The 21,498-nt window shown below is 39.9% G+C and overlaps 2 protein-coding genes across 2 annotated transcripts in view; one reads left to right on the forward strand and one right to left on the reverse strand.

The window, feature by feature from the left end:
* The first annotated feature begins 442 nt into the window (after positions 1–442).
* LOC139738223 (fibrous sheath-interacting protein 1-like) lies at positions 443–12,383 on the forward strand. Its single transcript, XM_071648879.1, has 10 exons — positions 443–639; positions 2,761–3,370; positions 3,746–3,851; positions 4,644–4,656; positions 4,732–4,875; positions 5,382–5,493; positions 6,555–6,700; positions 8,482–8,634; positions 9,744–10,134; positions 12,223–12,383. The coding sequence occupies exons 1-10, from the start codon at positions 454–456 to the stop codon at positions 12,381–12,383; spliced, it is 2,022 nt and encodes a 673-aa protein (XP_071504980.1). The 5' UTR covers positions 443–453.
* A 6,169-nt stretch (positions 12,384–18,552) lies between these two features.
* The window catches only part of LOC139738224 (spastin-like), an 80,931-nt gene continuing 77,985 nt past the window's right edge, over positions 18,553–21,498 (reverse strand). The window contains exons 9-12 of the mRNA XM_071648880.1: positions 21,059–21,181; positions 20,453–20,603; positions 19,375–19,415; positions 18,553–18,690 (exon numbers count right to left, since the gene is read on the reverse strand). Of these exons, the coding sequence (XP_071504981.1) occupies positions 18,565–18,690; positions 19,375–19,415; positions 20,453–20,603; positions 21,059–21,181 (441 nt within the window). The 3' untranslated portion in view covers positions 18,553–18,564. The remainder of the gene's footprint in view (positions 18,691–19,374; positions 19,416–20,452; positions 20,604–21,058; positions 21,182–21,498) is intronic.

Consider the following 21,498-nt stretch of genomic DNA (forward strand, 5'->3'; position numbering starts at 1 on the left):
GCATCTCATGCTCCATCACTTGCATTGCACCCTCCTGTCTCCCTTGTCCAGAGACTCCAACTCTCCCGTTTTTGACGGGAGATCTCGCGCCGAAAACCCATTTTTGCAAAATCTCCCGTTCTCCCGCTGGAGATTTGATTTCTCCCGCCCTGGCTCTGTGTCTCCCGATCTTACTTATTGCTGTCGTATGTTGAAAAAATAAGCCTTAGACAGCACCAGAAAGCATCTAGAACCCTAGGAACTTTGCACGTATCAACTTGGAGTCTCCCGTTTGCTAGGGGTTTCGGGCTGGAGACTCTCCAGATGAGAAGGTGCTTGGGGTTGGGGTCTCTGCTTGTCCATGGACAATGGTCAAAATTTGTGTGTGTTGAGTAAAAAGAAACAAACAAGAAATGTGTGCTCTTGGATGTGTGAAGTTTTAGGATTTTCCTGACTGAAACTGTGCGGGGAACAATGGACATCACAAGAGGAAGTCTAGATGACATCACCAGGCCGGCCAGAACCCATCGCCACAGACCAGGCAGCAGGGTATCATTGAACAGCTACACTGGCACATCCAGTCCCATCAACAGACCGCCAAGCAACACCAGCAGTTCCTTTGAGATCCTGCCTCCTGACCCCGATATTCTGCTACAAGAGGTAGGCCTACCTATCAAGTGGCACTAAATAAAATACCCAAATTCACAGAGGTAGTTTAGGTAAAATCCATGGCTTAGATGTTGTGTACCCAGCCCATAGACATGTCAGCATCCCTTTTTGTATTATCTGTTTTTTCATACGATAGTAACAATTTATGTATGTACACAATTAAAATTTGCATTAATGGAATAGATTTAGGGTAAGGGTACCAGTATTCGGTCAGCTACCGATATCACTTGTCACTTATCACTTGTTACCAGCCAGTGAGTTCAGCTGTCACAACACACGCAAATCACATCAATTCACATACTTGCACACTCATTCACAACAGGAAACTCCCTTAGCCCCCTCCAAAAATCCACTAATCCAATATCCCAAATTTTACCGTCAAAAGTGCAGAATCGGCGCTACTTTCCAAAAGCGCACACGGATTGAGTCCAGTTTTAAGAGTACAGGTCGCCGAAAAAGTGCTAAAAATCCAGAAATACGCCGTTCTCTTGCAGGATTTTTTGCTTATCGCAAGCTTGGAGTGTGATAGTATCCTCAAAAACGCAAAAAAAAACCAAAATTTCCGTACGTGCTGATACAGTGTTTCAATGTACAAGGGTTGAATGCAAGTGCCAATTTCCCAGTATTCGGTCACCAACGGGTGCCACAACATCGCCGATGCAATTTTGCGCCATCAAGGTAGCACGCGGGGCATTTTTCAGCTGCCTTGAACACGCATTGACTTTGAATGCGCATATCGCGTGACCGAATACTGGTCGTGGTGACCGCATTCTGGGGAATTTTCAAGGTGATATATTTGGGGATTTTGTGAAATTCTGTGTGATATTTAACAAAATGAAAATTGAGATTAAAGAAATTTGATATATTTCACATACATTGTTGTAGATATGATGTATGTATGTACGTATCATTTTAGTTTGAAAAATATTGCAAAAAAGCTTAAGTGACTGAATACTGGGGGTGTTACCCTAGATCACCTTTGTAAATTTGGGCGATCAGGTTGGACTGCTTTACCTTGTGTAGGGGCATCAAAGTAAAGCAAGAAATATAACAATCAAAGCAACAACCCCTCATCCCCTGCCCCCCCCCCCAAAAAAAAAAAAAAAAAAAAAATCTAAAAAATTTAAAAACAAACAAAGTGATATTGCAAAATTGCCTTTCTCAGATAGTTCTTTGAAACCCTATAATGTGACTGTCAGCTCCATTTGGGCTATTCACGCAATATGTGTTTCCTGTTTAAAATGAGAACTTGTGCTTAGTGTGCTGTAAATGTCCATATCATACAATTTGAACCTTAATGCAATGAATACATCTGATCAAAAACAATTGTTGTATGTCTTGTAAATGGTAGAATCCAGATGAAACGGTGAGATAGTTATTTGAATTTGTGGCTCACACATTGCACTGGTTTGTATTACTTCAGTGCGCTGTAGCCATATGAATTCATCCTATGATTATCAGTATTAGGCAAGAAACCCAGCATTTCTTCAGTTTTTCTATTGTATGTAAATTGCAAGATGATTTAATGAAAACAAGAGATAGCAGTCAGATTACTATTATTTGAACTTTTGCTGTACAAAGCGTGTTGAATAGCTTGTTTTCCCATGTTTTCATTCATTCAGGTTTGAGTTTCTTCAGTTTGTCTCCCTCTACAAATGAAAATTTGTTAAGATCGCAACTGCTGATTTGTAAATTAACAAACATGTCAGAAAAAAGGAACCAGTGGGACTGAACCTGTCATCTACTGCTTTCCGGGCAGCGACACTACCACCAGGCTGTCCCTGGTTGCCGGCAGTGACACGATGAACACGAAACAAATACCCAAGCTCCGAGATTCTGACATTGTTATGTTAAGTAGTCCAAGGCGGACAAGGCATAGGATAAATGAAAGAAAGATATTATTCAGAGGGGTGAAGGCTCAGGTTTGAGTTTCTTCAGGTTCGAGTCCCACTGGTTCCTTTTTTCCGACATGTTTGTTAATTTACAGATCAGCAGTTGCGATCTTAACAAATTTTCATTTGTAGAGGGAGACAAACTGATGGAACTCAAACCTGAGCCTTCACCCCTCTGAATAATATCTTTCTTTCATTTTCATTTATTCTTGTATACCAGACAAATGATATGGCTGTGATGGAATATCTCAGCTCCTCGGAAGATGACGCTGAGGATGCAACAGGTGAAGAATATGACACTAATCTGGACAACAAAGCTGATGTAGGTTTCTATCGCAGTGAAAATAAAGCCTCAAGAGTTGGCGGGGCTGAGAGCAGAATACGCAGCCTAGATTTACTCCTTGCCAAAACCGAAGAGTCTAATGACAGTGCCAGTGATGCTGATGATGTAAGTGATGCCAATAACTTTGAAGATGGCATAGAGTCCAGCCATGTAACGCCTCATTCTCTAAATACGGGAAGGGGAGAACCTCCACTAGGGGAGGGAATCAAAAAGGAGGAGGATGGCAGTGAGGACCCTGATGCCGATCTAGCAGGCATCACAGACCCTGAGCTGCGGAGGGCCATCAAGAAGATGCGCAAGCTGGACCGCATCCTCTCCACCAAGGTGACGAGGGAGCGGGAGGTGAAGAGGCAGCGGAAACTCCTCCACCACCAGCTGGAGGTGGAGCTGGACTCCATCAAGGAGGAGGGAGGTGGCAAGTCCCGGGAGGCCACAGAGAACACCACTCGGTTCCTGGCCCTGGTACCTCCCATCAGCCACGATGAAGGTAGTGCACTGGATGGAAGTGATATCGATGTTTACTGATACGTTACCTCGTTATGAAGATGATGACATCATTGATTAGGATTTTTATGATAATGATGACACTAATGATGTTATTTGAGATACTGACAATGATAATGATAATGTGCTATGTGGTTTATTCATTATAAGGATGGTGAATTGGACATTGTTCTGGGAGACATTCATGGAAGACATTACTCACATAGCTAAGGATATCTAAGGATAATTTACACTAAGCAAACTGTAGTAGTTCATCAACAATTTTGATTCAATCACTCTGTTAAAACGTCATGGTAAATTCACCTTTTCTCATTTACTTGGTATCACGAATTATGTACTCTTGTGTCATCAATTACAGGAGTGAATACAGATGATATCCCATCAACTCCAGTGTTTGCTACACAGCCTCCAGAGGGCAGTCCATCCCATAGAGCAGCCAGCTCATCCTCCAATCAGCAGTCAACGTCAGGTGAGACAATGACTGTTGATGCTGTGGTCATTTTTTGCATGTATCATAGAAATGGCATGACTCTCACTGATCTACTTATACACAAGTAACAAGGCCTTTCCAAAACACTCTCATTCTACTGCAGTTTACAGATTGTATGTAGCTAGCAGTACACATCGCACACTTATTCAGTTTCTTATGTCGTCGGTCATCTATGTTGTCAATACTTTTACGTGTGGAATCAGTGTGGAATTATGTCAAAGTTCAGCTAAGTCATACTCCTTTTTCATGTTGAATTCTCATGTGGAACATGAATTTATGTGAATTATTTGGTTCTTTTGTAATATTACTTGCATTGGTTAATAGAGATTCTTTTTCTCAGGGGCAAACTTTCCTACATAGGTATCAGGCAAGTTGGAAACCTATTCCAGGTTTGATGCATATACACATGTAGCTGATAGTTACATCTCAAATTCTTTAGAAAATCAATTGCCCTTGGTCCCAATGTACCTGTGATAGAGAGGATCAACTATACATTCAATGCTTTCACAAAGATACAGAGTTTTATGTGCAATATTGTACAGTATACTCCCATTACATATTGAATGATTACAATGCTGGAGGCTGATCATATGAAAAACGGAATACAAAGTGTGCCCCAGTAAAACAACTGGGCCCCGTTTTATCAAAAGATAAAATCGATTTTAAATTCCCTGACCACACAGGCTGCCATAGACTTTGAGTTGAAATCAACTTTATAATCAATTTTAACTCTTCATAAAACAGGGCCTTGGTCTGTAAATTGCAGGGCAAGGACAGATGTGATGGTAGTTGAAAAATGTGTGACATGTTCTATGTGAATTATCCTCTACCTCATATCACAATGCTTCTCAGAGAGAAGATCCAGACGGACCTCCAAGACATCACCAAGGGAGACAAAGAACCAGAGGAGACCCAGACCCCCTGGAGGAGGAGGAGGAGGAGGTGGTACCCAAGGCAGGAAGGATGATGAACCGGACTTCGTCCAGAGAAATATTGATGTGAGCATCTCAAAATCATTGTGCCTCGGTTCAGAGAGAATTTGTTCAGCAAATCTATGTCATTTCTTTTTTTCATTTATAAGTGACCAGAATGACAAAAATTGCAATTTGACTAACCAACCGTATTTTAAATTCTGTGAGGGGTATAGCTGATAACTGTGTTGGATGAATAGTTTTGATTGAGTGTTATTGAAAGGCTGGTGGTCACAAACCTTTTTGCATTACCAGGACAGCCAAAATAAAATGAAAAAAGCAAAACTGCATTTGAGATTTACCAACAGGTTGAGAGTTCAACCATGCCTGTATGGATACATGCACATTAGCACAACTTTGCAAATCAGTCTTGTGAAAGACAGAAAGAATATGTTGACATAGTCTCAGCCATCTGTCGATCCCATGAGTTGGAAACTGTGTTTGTGTCAATTTTCTGTGATATCATCTCTGCATTGTCTGAAATTCCGTCCCCATAATGTTGTTTCATTTTTCTTTCTTGTATATCCGTGTAGTTGGCATCGGATGCGGGCAGCCTGATCGCCATGACTGATGATGAGAAGAAACGACTGGAGGACCTACTCCAAGATGTTGAGATGCTTGGTGAGGAGGACCCCACAGAGGTACGTTGCTAGGCGTGGCCACCCAGAAACTTCTCTTCTCACCTGCTGCCTTTCACTCCGCACAGTCCATCTCCTTCTCTCACTGCAGTTTCTCTACACGCCCATCATGCACACTCACCACTTCTTGCAAATTTGTGGATAATCAGTTGTCACCCACTCTAAGGGGATAGGATAAGGAGTGAGAGGGAAGGAGTAGGATTGGAGGAGGCAGTGTATCAAATAGAGATAGGCTCATTGCTCCGTAAAATGTCTGGCATGCTTTTCCACAACATTCAATTTTGTGGTCACAATTGTACACTCCATATTAGTTTCACCAAAAGATTCTGTCATCATTCATGGAAGATTTCTATATCATGTGAAAGAGTGAGACAGTCAGAAATGAGATGCAGTAAGTGGCTAGCAAAATGTAATGTATGAAACACTTTATGCATATCATGATAATCTTTCCTGACAATTAGCGGGATACAAATCTCGAGATTTGCATTGCGATCGGTATCTCGAGTTTTCTGCACGTGTGGACAGAAAAAACCTGAAAATTAGCGCGATGCTAATCCCAAGAAATCTTGCGCTAATACCTCAATTAGCGGGATAATTTGCCCCCCGCCGGTACGTGTGAACGGTCGGGTTTAGACTCTCAAGTTTTTATATCCCATCATGCAATGCGCACATCACAACAGCAAAGCTTCTGCGAAGAGGTCCTTCACCTCTTTAGCGCACCACAACAACAGCACGTGAACCACACCACTGACGTGCAAAAAACAATGGACAAAGGGAAGTGCGCGCAGGCAGTGATAGAGAAGGGCACTGTGTGACCCAGTTTGCAGGTTTGGCTGTTATCTCGATCGGCAATTAGCAGGATAATTCTGTACGTGTGAACGATTGCAAAAAACTCGAGATTCTGAGCGTGATTGCTCTCCCGCTAATTTGGAGCGTGTGAACGGTTGCAAAAAATCTCGAGATATGGAGCGCAATCGTCATCCCACTATTTTGTATGTGTGAACCCGGCTAATGATAATCCTGTGTGTTTTTGTTGCTTTTTTGTTTGTCAGGCCACACAACCAGAAGTAGCTGGGCTCCAACTGAAGGCCATGCCTGGGACAGGCTACCAGCCAGACAATGACAGCCAGAAACTCTTGGAAGACATTGATGAGAAACTGAAGAACCTGCTCCCAGCTGATGACTTCACCAGCATCTGTAGTACTCCATCTCTGGTGAGGAGTTTTTTTTTTTGGTCATATATAAAGCATGTACTTGTAAATTTTAAGTGATTTACATGTTATTTGTAAGCAATATATGCACATTATATATGGTACACCACTTACCTATATAATATGTGATCATATAGTAAGAAAGAAAAAAAAAATGTTATTTCCATTTTGTTACACAATTCCCATATGCATTTTGAAATTAGCAAAAGAATGAAAAGATTTAATACTTACGTGATTACTCATTCATTTCTGACAAAGAGGGCATCCAAAATAAACGCTCTAGCTTTACACAAAGCGAAGGAGGATATGTGAGTGTAATCTCAGTCTGACGATCCCATCTTATGGGCCATTAGTATTAACCCAGCAAGTTTGGAGGAATTTTGCTACAAAGTTGTCATATCTGCAAACTGGCAGCATTGAATTTCACTGCATATGCTATAGTGGACCAAGATTAGATGAAACTGGTTAAATGAGTTAAATCTGTGCAAAATCAGAAGGAAATTAAAACAGATTACCACTTCGAAAGAAAAACATTTTCACCATCAAAGAATCAATCCTAAATGTATAGGTTAAGAGGCCTTGAAATTCTTCCATGAGCACAATTTTCAATTAGAAAAAAAAATCCATAAGAGTTTTTTTATGCCTCCGCAACGAAGTGGCCGGAGGCATTATGTTTTCGGGTCGTCCGTCCGTCCGTCCGTCCGTACGTCCGTCCGTCCCGTTTTGTTTTTGTCAATATCTCAAGAACCGTGTGGTGGTTTTACATCAAACTTGGTATGAGGGTATATCCTTGGGGGATGATACTTTGTGTGGATTTTAGGGTCACAGGGTCAAAGGTCAAAGGTCACAGGTTATTTTGTGAAAAAAAATGTGAAATTTCATGTTTTTCTCCATATCTCGCAAATGGTTCAAGGTATATTCATGGAACTTAGTATATATGCTTGTATCGATGGGCAGTGATTATCTAGGGAAGTTGGGGGTCATGGGTCAAAGGTCAGGGGGGTCAAAGGTCAAGGTCAACTCTTCAAAATATCACTACTTTCCTTAAATGCAATATGCCTGAAGGGTTTTTTTTTTTTAACTTGATGTATGGCATGTATTACCCAATGTATATTTTTGGGGAAGTTTCTTGCCAAAAGGTCAAAGGTCAAAAGGTCAAAGGTCAAGTGAAAGTGCTAAATTGCACTTTTTCCTCCATATCTCGAAAGTAACTCGAGGTATCATCATGAAGCTTACATATTCATGCATGTTCAACCTAACAGTGATTCTCTTTGGAACTGTGAGGTCAAAGGTGAAAGGCCAGGTTTAGATAATGCTATTTTCCCATTTGATACTGAATTATACTTTTTCTCAATACCTTGAAAATTACTCAATGCATAAACTTATAAAAGGGTCAAAAGTCAAGTAAAAATCATCAGTTCCCCAAATACCTGCACTGTGACATTTTAATCATTCATCCAATTGAACCTAGTTCTAGGAAAGTGAACATTCAGCACATTTGTGTCAAACCTGTCATTTTGATATTTTGCCAATTGTGTGAAACTGTCATCACACATTGTCAAGACATTGTACTATAGACCTATTAGGAGAACCATGCATTATGGCGGAGGCATATCAGTAGCCGTAGCGATATATCTAGTTTTTTTAAACTTTCACCCTATGAAACGCTAACAAGTAGTAGTAATGTCATAATGAAAAGATACAGCACCAAGGTACAGCAATGTGATTCCCAGGACTTGATGGACTAATGGTAGTTTTGTGCATGTCATTGTGACTTCTCAAAGTTGGCAGAACGTGGTCCCTCCTCCTTCAACCCCCTGGCCTTTGAGCTCGGGGAGCGGATCCTACAGGAGACGAAGGAGAGCAGGACCCATCAGGAGAGACTGAAGGACATCGAGGAGGAGCTGGCCCACCTCCAGCTTCAGGTGGAGGATGAGGTAAGGAGGGAGGATCTTGGAGAAAGATTCCTTCTTGGCTCTTTCACTGGTTCCATGACATTTGTTCCTGCGACATTTGCTTCCGTGAAATATCTGCACTCTTAAGCCACACATAAATTCCACCCACAGACATAACCCTCACCCAAATCCTAATCATCACATCAAACTAAACCTGGAACCCTATTACAACCCTAACCCTAAATCCTTGGAGAAGATAAGACTGGAGCAATTGTCGCAGGAGCATTTGTTGTGTCACCCTTTCACCTCCATGTGTCTGCACAACAGTCCCGTAAGTATGGCAACATTCCACCTTCACACACTCCAACCAATCTATCCCCTTCTCTCTTTATCATTATCCACCCAGGGAGGCACTTCAATGTGCAGGTCATGTTGGATGATAGCAGGCATCTGAAACATACTTTAATTAAACTTAAAGACCCAAACTCACAAAGGTGGTTCAAATTTAGATCATGGTTTATGCAAATTTCTTCTGAAACCATGGTCAAAATTTAGACCACTTTTGTGAATTTGAACTAGAGACCTCAGTTAACATTCTGTGATTGCTGCCTTTAAATGAAATACATGTATTTAAATATGGATTCCACAGTTTTTCTCTGAGACGAGAGAAAATTAAAAAACATATGTATGAAAATGTTATTTCTCAATATGAAGCATTGAAAGGGTTAGAGCTTTTTTTTTTTTAACCTTTCACTGTGTAGTATATGCAACCAAGATTTTCTTCTTTGTTGTTTATTTGCCTTTGGTTCAATGGATGATGGTTGCTTGCTTCAAACATAATTGATGTCATTAACAGTTTTGTATTGTTCATAGACAAAACAAAGCAAGGACAGAGATGTGTTTCATCCACCAAGCACACTGATCATCACTGAAAATGAGAACTATACTTTGTGAATTACTACATCAAAACCCATGAACATAGTGATACTCCGTCCTTGTATGATCGTCAAAGATGAAAGCCAGGAAGGCTGTAGTAAAAGTCTGAGAAAGTATCTCGCTTCTGCCTCTCAGGCCATGGCACCAGTAGCAATATTTAATAAAATACAAATAAAAAATTTTTAAAAGCCCATATCTCCCCTCCCCCTCTTTAGATCTCATCCCCATCGCTGTCAAAGGCCCAACTGAATACCCTGCTCCAGCGATGCTCTGAGGCCAGTGACCGGACCATGACAGAGATCACATCGCCCCGCCTACCAGCCATGTCCTCCACCTCCTCCTCTCCCTCCGCCTCCCCAAGGGCTAACACCAACCAGACAGAGGTTCCCAACAGGGCTGTGGGCACTCAGGAGAAGAAGCTGTCCGATGACAAGCTACAGCAGTTGCTCTCTGAGGCCAAGGCTAGCCTGGGGCTACTGGCCCTGGAGAATGCCCCAAGCACCAGGGCTAGTAGCAGGACAGAGACGGAAGTGACCACCAGCAGGGAATCCCCCCACCAGCTGGGTTTGTCCCTCGGAGACTCCCCTCGATCTGAAATGAGCTTGAGTGAGTACCAAAGTCCTTTTTCTTCTCTGTCAGGAAATCTGAGTAGTGTGTGCAAATGTTAATGTTTGTAACCGAAAAATCAGGAAGATTTTCTTTCTTTTGATGTCAACACTAAGCCAAAGAGATGTTCAGGGGGTCATGGGGATAGAAAGTAAAGGCATCAGTCATGCACAGCCTCCCACCAATCCCTTTGCCATTCCTTCTTACCTCTTAACTCAGGGATAGCGTGGTTATTCATTTGCCTCATCTATTTTTTCTTTAAAATTTACTCTCTCTCTATATAAATATATATAAAGGATAGTCAGTCCCAAATGTCTTTATGTCAATTACTGTAAGTTATTGAAAAGAGCAAGTTATCAGTAAACAAATATCAGCAAGATCAGACACATTTCTGGGAAGTACCAACTATAGTTGCATGTTGGTTAAAAAAAGAAGAAATTTGTAACATAGCAAACTAGAAATGTCGCTATGGCGACTGATGCCTCCGCCATAATGCAGGATTCTCCCAATAGGTGTATAGTATAATGTCTTCACAATGTGAGATAACAGTTTCACATAATTGGCAAAATATTGAAATGACAGGTTTGTCAGAAATATCTTGAATGTTCACTTTCCTTGAACTATATTTGCTATAATTGTCTATTAAAGAGTGCAGGTACATGTATTTGGGGAATTGAGGATTTTTACTTGACTTCTGACTGACCCTTTTAAGTTTATGCATTAAGTAATTTTCAAGGTATAAAGAAAGAGTGTAATTACAGTATGAAATATATATATATTTTTTTGCATTTAAACCTGGCCTTGACCCTTAACCTTTGACCTTTGACCTTCTGGCAGGAAATTTCCATGAGAATCTCCATTAGGTAATACATGTATATTAAGTTTTAAAAATAATAATGCAAGCATTGCATATACTAGTATATGACGGAAATAGTAAAATTTTGACGAGTTGACCTTGACCTTTGACCCCCTGACTATTGACCCATGACCCCTAAATTTCCTAGATAATCCCTGCCAGTCAATACATGTGTATGTACCAAGCTCCATGAAGATACATTGAACCATTTGTGAGAAAAGTTAAATTGTAACATTTTCACCTAATCTTTGACCTTTTGACCATTGACCTTATGACATGAAACTCTCTCTGGAGAATCTTTATGCGGCAGTACATGTCTACACTAAGTTTCAAGAAAATACCTTTGGGCATTGCATGGATATGGGGAAATAGCAACATTTTTAGCATTTGACCTTGACCTTTGACCTCTTGCCAATGTTACTAAAATCTACTCAACTAATTGCCGTATCATACATCATCCTTGGACCAAGTTTGGTGAAAGCTGCTTCATCCAGTTTTGAGTTATCATGTAAAAAAATAAATTTTAGGATTTGACCTTGATCTTTGACCTTTGACCTCTGTCCGATTTCACTCAAAATTAATCTAGTAATTGTCCCACCATACATCATCCTTGGACAAAGTTTGGTGAAATTTGCTTGATCCAGTCTTGAGTTATCGCGTAAACAGATACAATTTCATGATTTGACCTTGACCTTTGACATTTGGCCGATTTCACCCAAAATCTAGTCAAGTAATTGCCCCATCATACTTTATATTTTGACCAAGTTTGGTAAAATTTCAGTCAATATTACTCAAGTTATCGCGTAAACGAATGCGGACGTACGTACGTACAGACGTACGGACGGACGGACAACCCGAAAACATAATGCCTCCAGCACCACTTCGTGGCGGAGGCATAAAAAAGAATATTTCATGTAGTAAAAATGTTTCATATTGTCTATTGAGCACCTAATAACAGCATTTTAATTTTGTGACTATGATTGTATTTTGATGCTGCTTATTCTACTTGGTTGTACACATGTCATTTCTTTCACATTTTATTGAAATCAATGAAGACATTGTCCAAGCATTTCCCTCATTTATCCCTCTGTTGATATTCTTGGCACTTGATGAATAGTAACTTCAATCTAACTAAGCATGGATTGAAGCCTTATAGAATCTACTTTTTGTTATGTGTGCAATCCCGATGGTGCAGTAATTAGAGTTTTCATGTTTGCCCTCCTTTGATGCAGATACGTCGCGGAGTCTGGTGTCTCACGACGTGATCCAACAGCTGTTGAAGAACCCACGCACGACCATGCTGCAGTCGCGAAACCATAGCACTAACGATCACCAGCTGGAGGTCGACAGGGATCTGGATGACGATGAACTGAATGCCTCTATGGACAGATAGCGTGAAAGCGCCCTGTCCTTCGCCCATGATATATAGGATGGGATGTATTCAATTTATCAATGTTGATTTGGAACTCACACACTCTTCACTGTCTACAAGTTGTATTTTACTCTCAACATTTTTTTTTCTCCGTTTGATATTCCTGAGGTCTGTGTCATGAAGTCATCACATAAAAGTCTTTACACAAATCTCAGAATGGCCAAAGTCGCTCCTATGTAGCTATGAGAGACTTTCAAAGAGCAGTAAAATCCATTTCATGAAGTCTCATTATTGTGTATTATGATCAAAAAGTCTCTCATAAGACTTTCATGAAACAGACCCCTGGTTATAAAACTCCCATGTGTCTCTTCATGTGCCCTATCAACATATATGATTTGTCTCATAACAGACTAGGCCATAGTTGTGTATCAAATATGTGTCTTTCCAGTTGAGTTTGCAATATGCAGAAAAAGCTCTCTTCCAGACATCTCAAGTGCTCCACGTACTGGTTGCCGAGTTTAGCCCAGTGGTTACATCATAGCCATTCAAACCAGTAGGTTACAGGTTTAAATCTCTGCTGATAATGGTTTCTCTTTTATCTCAGTTCAACCATTTGATTTCCTGTAAAATTGTGCCTTCACTGTTCTACCTGCTGCCTGCCTGACATAGCCGGGACGTTTCAGTGCTTGTAGGATGTGTTCAGGTCCGAATTGATTGGTAACCTTTGCTTCCATGTAGATGATTTCAACAGAATTACATACAAGGCTCGCTCATATGAGGTAATTTCAACTAACTATAAGCAGCAGTGACATAGCTGTCAGATCGCTAGATTTTAACCAGAAGGGCGGTAGTGATAGGTATGTGACCATCTATGACATAAGGTAGCTGGATGAAAATGGTGGAGGGGGGAGCACAATTAAAATGCCCTAACCGCCTTGTCTTTGTTATGGTAATGCCACAATGTTCTCTATGGGTTTAAAGGACTTGATGTTCAATGGAATTGCAAAAGATACAACTGTCATTGTCTTGCTCTTTTCCAAGACCTGCTTCAAAGAAATAATAGTTACCCTGAAATAATAATTTTAGCCAGCTAGTTGCCATTTCATAGAGAGGAAAATTTTCTCCACACAGCCTGACTTGTGTATTGGTCTCTTTCCCTGGTGCATCTGTGTTGAGGATGGTGGTGGTGTTTTTGAGGACATTGCAAAGCAAAGCAGAAATAATGCACTTGTTGCATCCTTCAGTGGGCACTCTATCATGCATTCTTCACAGAACTGGACTCAGAGACAAATACTCTTGAGCTGAAAGGAGGGAAAAACAAATGAAGCACAATATTAGCCCACTTTGAAGTCTGTAGACAGTGTGTATATTGCTGATACTGCTCCTACCAGCCAGAGGTATTCTTTTCCTCAGTATGTTATTATTGTACACCTTAATTCATATCCTTACTGGACTTTTGGCCTTCTGTTAACAGGCAAAGGAAAAAATGCAAATTATATTCTTTTTTGTTGTAATATTTTCCATTCTTGTAATATGCCATGTAAATAGATATTTCAATATTTGCAAAATGAAACATTATTGTACTGCCTCGGACTGTGTGACTCATACTCTCTAGGCTAGTCATGTATGATTTGCACAGCAGTGTCAAAAAATTAGTGTTCATTGCTATAATTGCCATTTGTCATGCAAGACAGTCCACCACACACACACAAACATACACATGCATATTGACATGCAGACACATAAACATCTGTCATAAATTACATTCACTTATATTCACTTATGTAATGGACATGGACACAAATTTGCATAAAAGTCATCAGTTTTTATTTTGAAATAGTTATTTTTTGCTTCTTTATCATGAAAATGTCACTATACCATACTGTAAAAGTGGAAATTTTCGCGGTGTTGAAATTTTCGCGCATTTCGCGTAATCCGAAACTAGCGCGAAAATAAAAGCACGCGAATATTTTTGTTTGCCATATGTTCCAGTAGTCGATGTTTTGATTCCGCGAAATCAAAAACATGTGAAACTCTTCTCAGCTCGCTGAATGCGAAAAATTAGTCACGCGAAAATATCCACTTTTACAGTAATCATTCACAATCACAGTATGTACTGACTGATACACTGACATCAAATCATACAGAAAGATACACAAAAAGTCAAGCCTGCATCAGAACAAGTATACAATCATTCTGTAAATAGCTTACAAGCCCTTGATCTCTCCACAGAGATCATTGTACTAACCCAAATGTTGGTATGAGAATGAAGTGAGAAAGTTTTTAGACCTTTGTAGCACAAACTCCCCTATGAGAGTGCTGAGAGTACTGAAAACCTTGAGTCTTCCGGTATGGTGGTCTCACTGGACATACTGGTGGACTGATGGGTTCAAGGGAATGAAAAATGGAAAGGAAATGTACCATCACTCATTGCAAATAATCTTATCTAGCACCTCAATTTCAAGACTTTGCACATAAGTAGCACAATTAGGCGCATTCATGACTGATAATATTCGAAATCAATTAATCTTAATGTCTGTATCAATTCCAAGTCTTGGCTCACATTTTGCGCAGTAAAGTTATAATGAACTTGCTTTCTTAAGGTTTATGTTTTAAAGCAAGAGAATACACTGTATTCATCTTCAAATAATTACTTTACCATTGCTTTACCATTACTCAGTTCAAATAATCTTACCTAAAAGTAACAATTGTACATCTTTATTCATATATAGCACATAAAAATTATGACAAATTTCAAGTTATACATCCTTTATGGTTGATGTTCCAAATATTGAGGTCATTCGTTTTCAAACTACTTTGTATTTTGTTGCATTTTTCCACAGGTAGTATAACTTTATTTTCTCAGCAACAAAAAGTGTAGTTTGGAAACGATGCAGCTCTAAGCTCACTGGGACAAAAACAGTGCAATGTAACTTCTTTGGCTTTTTGAAATATGCAGTATATTGTTCTGGAATACATATAACATACCTTGGATAACATACCTTGGAAGTGGGCATAAAGTTAAGACACACTCTCACACTGAGCATGTCTTTTTGCTTTCAAAGGTTCAGTGAGCAATAGGGCTTTGTAATGCATCTATCATGTCTAGCAATTTTCATCAAATAAACATTGAATTCCTCATGGAATTACATGCTCTTTCATATTTCATAAGTGTTTTCTCATTATCTCACCATAAAATGTTAGAAACCTGAAATTAGGTCTCAACCAAAACTATACATTCCCTTTAATCTAAAATCCTTTACAGAGAGAGAAAGGGAAAAAATTCTACTGTGCAGAAAATCAAAGGCTAACCAGATGTAGAAATCTAGAATGCTGAGAACTTTGCAAGCCTAAATCTATTCATAAAAAATGTTCTATGAGCACACTGCCACAGCTGTGAAACAAAACCTTGGACACACACTTAAATCACCTGTGACAAGTGCATCACAAATACACATATTGACGTATCAAACAGTTCAATTTTTGAGAATAATTCCCAAACATAATATACCTTACATCACAAGTGAAATAGAACTGAGCACATCTTCATTTTTTTTTTTTTCGTCACCTTAACATTTCTTTACTCGATTGCATCATATATGTACAAATATTCATTAGCAAAACAAGGCACAGTATGTTTTGAGGATAGAACGCTGTTCATGAAGTAAGAAAACACAAACAAACCTAAAATCTGGTAGCTGTAAGAAAGTAAACACAAAAAACCCAGAAAAGATGCATTTGCAATAAGTATTTACGACTTGTCTCGATAGAAAGCAACATAATGTTAAGGCGTGGGCCTTTTCAATGGAGAAAGCATTGAATTCAACATTTGTCATGGAATGAGGCAAATGAAAGGAATCTGATGATTAAAAGAATACACCCATCATCCATGGTATCCTGAGGGTAGAGTTCACATTGTGTGATGACTGACACAGTGTATTTGGTGCTCATCATTCCCTTCATACTCAAAAAGGCCACATCCACTTTTCCACTTCCGCATCGAAAACTTGCCCTGCTAACTCTTCAGATTGTTTGGTATCTACAGGGCCATTAGCAACAGTTGGTAAAGTGGGTGTTGACCAGGCACAATTTTGCTACGTGAAAAAAAGATGATTACATGATGCGTAAAAATGTGCAAAACCTGTGAGGAAGTTTCAGACTTGCAACAGAACTTGTTTGCAATCACATTTCAGAAATGTGTTTAGAGTTGCAGTGTTTAGACAAGAAAGCAGTCCCAGGCCTGTCAAACAAGCAAGTCATGGAACATTTTCTTGCAAGAGAACTCAACATACATGCACTCACCTCCAGTACACCAATGACAAAACAAGAACTGAGATACATGTTTGAGAGGGAAGTCATTCAATTAGCATGGAATGCATTTTGAAACATGTATACAAATAGGTTTTTTCATATACAGTGTATGGGGGGGGGGGGGCAAATATGAAACCTATGCAATACATTAAAGGATTTGTAATAATCTAAAAATAATTGGTTGATTCCTTGTTCTTTGTTCTGAGGCCTGAATTAGATTTGATAGTGGGCAATGCATACATCTAAAGAGCTTCAGTCATAATCACAATGATGTATTTGTCATGGGAAAGACGTTGGCCATGGCTTGATTTGATTACAAATAAAACAGTTGCTTCATGCTGCATATCAATTCTGGGCTGTTTCCTTTTTTGGGAGAAATTCTTATTATCAAAGGTTTCCTGTTCTGATATAACAAAATGATATAATCAATTGTGTGCACAAAAACAAAAGTGGTTACAATTGCACCTATCAAAAATCATTACATGACTGTCAGATTGACTGATCGATGTGATTATTAATCATGATTCCATTCCTTCCATGGAATATGATGTCTATGTTCCACATGACCAGTTTTGCCAAAATTTTGCAACGAAAGCTACAGTAGGCAGATTATTATGGAATTAGTGGATAAATAAATAATGATGTAAACTACAATAATCTGCAGATATTCTGCACTTGTACCAACACAACATTAGATTTCAGAGAAGAAAACAAAGATTTCACATGTGACCATCCATTATGCTAGAGTCACACACGGCCGGGTCACAAAACGGATTTGATCCAGGTGAAAATGAGCCGGATTAGTCCCAGAATGGAGGGCAATTTATGCTACAGTCACACATGGCCGGATTTCGAACCAGGTCCATAGGAAATTAAAATCGTATCGTCCCGGTTCGAGGCGTAGAGACCCGTATTGACCCGTCTAAAAATCCACTTTAAAATCCTTAACTGAATCCTTTTCGACTTCTATCGACCTGTGTCAATCCGCTTCGACCCATACCGACCCGGATGTAAACCTTGTCATCATCCGTTGCATGAAGGCAATGCGGTATACAGCAAGGGTCCATACGGTTTTACGCTGCGGGTTGCAGCAGGTCAATGCAAGTCAACGCGGTTCGGGAACAGGATCAATTCGGATATCAATACGGAACTGAAATCTGTGAGAAAATTTTGAACATGACCAAAAATTTTTACCACCGTATCGTAGCCCCCAGAATCCATCAGGCTTTGACACGGGTTACGATGCGGGTCAATACGGGTCTCTACAGCTCGAACTGGGTCGATACAGTTTTAATTCCTTATGGACCCGGTACGAAATCCGGCCATGTGTGACTCTGGCAATAGATTGCCCCCTTTGACAATGGACATATGAGACATACAGACAAACTTTAACACTTCACTAGAAATGGAATGATCACACTAACCTACAGTTGTATTGTCAATTTGAGGCATACAGCATGACAACAGGTCTATTCAATCACCAGCATCACATAGGACACAATACTACTGTATGTCTCTTCTTCGGTACCCTGTGTAATATCAAGTGCTATCCTACTGGCCTGATTTCATCACTGAGTAGCAAGATTAATACCATGTCATTTTAGTCAGACAAGCAATTCAAACCCCTACCCCCAACTGACCATGCATAATTCTGTGAAACACTTCACCTCAAATATTCCCAACATTACACTGCTACTGGCAATATATCCATCCTGTTAGATTAATGAGTGTGTGTGTGTGTTTGTGTGTGTGTGTGTGTGTGTGTGTACATCTGTGAATGCTCCCCTGTGGTGCGATCAAATGTAAAAGTGATCTGATGTCATCACACAGGTCTCAAAAATAAACCCGCAAACAGAAAATGCCATATCCCCTCCGGTGCTGTCGGCTCCTTCTAAAACGTGGAAATGTCACCGTAATTCTTGTTCCACTCCTCGTACGCGTTGATGGAGTCTTGCGGCACACTGCGCCGTATTCTTTTCAAGGATTCGTAAAAGTCGCTGAGCGTGATATTCCTCACCTAGTTAATAAATTAGGAAAGAATAAGACCAAGGCAAGTGAAGCTTAAAACAGGTTGGAATGCAATATATTTTTTAAAAATTTTTTTCACTTCTAAACTTGTAATAATTCTTCTTTCTTTTTTAAATCTAACAGTATACAAATGATGCCCAGAACAGAGTGGATCGGTGAGAACTGGATGCGCGAGTTTAACTTTGGAACTGTTTAAACCCAAGAACGCAGTGAGTGGGTTTTAGACTGTTCCAAAGTTAAACGAGAGCATCCAATTCTCACTGATCCACGAAATAGGCCTGTGCATCATTTGCGTTATAAAATGGGCCCGTAAATTCATGAAATACAACCATTTTCCCCATCATGCATCCGGTACACCTACAACACTATACAAGACTTGAGCCATGCATTCGATTTTACCGGATGCATGGCTCAGTGTGGATCAGTAAAAATCAATGCATGACAATTGACCAATCACATTGCAGAGACTCTAAAGCCCATTTTATGACACATATTAAGAAAAAAGAAGTAAATCTTTTCACCTCAATTGTGACTAATCCTAAGAGTGTTATTCAAGGAGAGTTTCTGTCATGGTAGATCAGAAATTCAACACCTTTCACCCCATTTTTAGCAAACACACACAAACAAAAAGCCTATAAAAGATCTGAATGTCCAACATGACACTGAATCTTACCTCCTCAGCAGAAGTTGATTTGACAGCATTTGGTCCAAGTTCTGCAATGATCAGAAGGAAAATAAAAGCATGGATGTTTCACATTGCAACATTATGGATGTTGACGTCAAAGAGAAATGCATATACGACTCGCCAAGTGTTGTGATTTGAAATGTTACCAGACTTCAGCTTCATGCAAAGATTCATCCCAGGTTACATTGTAGCTTTTATTCACGCATTTTCTTTTGAATAACAAAATGAGGATTTACTAGACGGAAAGTGTGAGAGAGATACTGCTCTTACTGTTTCCACATCAATTACCTGAATTTTGTTGTCACCATTATCATCTTTCTTCCTCCTTTTTCTCTTGCCTGTCCTCCTCCTCCTCCTCCTCCTCCTCCTATCATCATCATCATCATCATCACCACCATCACCATCACCAACATCACCATCATCACCATCATCATCTTCATCATCATCATCCCCATCATCATCATCATCACCATCATCACCATCATCAATATCATCATCACCATTATCATAATCAATATCATTGCCATCACCATCATCATCACCATCAATATCATCCCCATCACCATCATCATCATCATCATCACCATCATCATCATCATCATCACCATCACCATCATCAATATCATCCACATCACCATCATCATCACAATCACCATCACCACCATCATCACAATCACCATCACCACCATCATCCTCATCATCACCGTCATCATAATCAATACCGTCATCATAATCAATATCATCACCATCACCAACATCATAATCAGCACCACTATCATCATCCTCATCATCATCACCATCATCACCTTCATCACCATCATCATAATCAATATCGCCATCACCATCATCATCTTCACCATCACCATCATCATCACCATCATCATTACCATCGTCATCATCATCATCATCACCATCATCACCATCATCCTCATCATCATCCTATTCATCCTCACCATGAGGCTTATCTCCCCTTTGTCACCCCTGAAATGAGATTGTGACCTCCCAGCTCATTCTGCTATAACCACTGTTGTCTACAGGTGCTAAACCACACCCCCATGTAACATACCTCTGATGGGTCCCAAGGCAGCGTCTTTGGCTAAGGCAGTCAGGTCACTCCCTGAGTAGCCCCGGGTGAACTCTGACAGCCGGGTCAGGTCAGCCTCATTCAGGGGGTTCTTGTTCTTGGCCAGCAGCTGCCTAAGGAGTTCTTTTCGCGTCTGAGGAAGAAGCGTACAAAGTTTAATATGTGGAATGTGCATCTGTTTTGTATTACAGAGAGGAGGCATATTCCTTATCTTGGCCTCTTTTTACATTTATATTTTTGCTTATGAATAATCTCCTTTCTGTAACTACAACCACCCATTTATACCACTTTCTTTAGCTGTCATTGCTTCTTTTCTTCCCTTTTTTTCCCATCCTCTTCTTCCTTATCCTCCTTTCTATTGTCACTTTCCCCATTCATCCTATCTCTCTCACTGGTAAAATTGTAACATTTTGGACAAGTGGAAATTAAAGAAAGGAAGAATTTTCTCCTTACTACCTTTGAATAAGTACACATAGCAGTTCAAGTTGGTTCGGAATTCAACTGTAAGTATACTTCTTTCGTCTGTGTTACGTAAGATTATCATTCTTTACTCATATGAATGGAATGAAACATCAAAGCCTTGCTCACATCTTGGTCTGGCATCTGGATGTAGACCCTCTTGACCAGTCTGCGAAGGACAGCATCGTCCAGCTCCTGAGGCCGGTTTGTAGCCCCCATCACCAGGATCCGCTCACTCCCACTAGCCTTCACCTGCAGCATTGAGGAGTGGGATATATTCAGACACTCTTCAGTCTATGCATGAACACTTCTTTCAAGATGCAAGGTGTGTCTAATTCATTAGCAACTTACTACATTTAAAGGTATCGTATAGTTTTGGTTGAGACCCAATTTCAGGTTTCTAACATTCTTTGGTGAGATAATGAGAAACCTCTTCTGAAATATCATAAAGCATGTAATTTCATGAGGAATTCAACATTTATTTGATGAAAATTGGTTTTGAAATGGCTAAGATATCCAAAACAAAGCGATTCTAATAAAGTACGAGACCCACCTTTTATTACAATCGC

Source organism: Diadema antillarum, unplaced genomic scaffold, assembly GCF_040938485.1.
Source record: "Diadema antillarum isolate AM-2024a unplaced genomic scaffold, OU_Dant_1.0 seq00000731_RagTag, whole genome shotgun sequence".
NCBI classification, from domain to species: domain Eukaryota; kingdom Metazoa; phylum Echinodermata; class Echinoidea; order Diadematoida; family Diadematidae; genus Diadema; species Diadema antillarum.

Coding starts and splice junctions, on each gene's coding strand:
- LOC139738223 (XM_071648879.1), top strand. CDS start 454: ATGGACATCACAAGAGGAAGTCTAGATGACATCACCAGGCCGGCCAGA. Junction 8,635..9,743: donor AGCTTCAGGTGGAGGATGAG/GTAAGGAGGGAG, acceptor CCCCCTCTTTAG/ATCTCATCCCCATCGCTGTC. Junction 10,135..12,222: donor TCGATCTGAAATGAGCTTGA/GTGAGTACCAAA, acceptor CCTTTGATGCAG/ATACGTCGCGGAGTCTGGTG.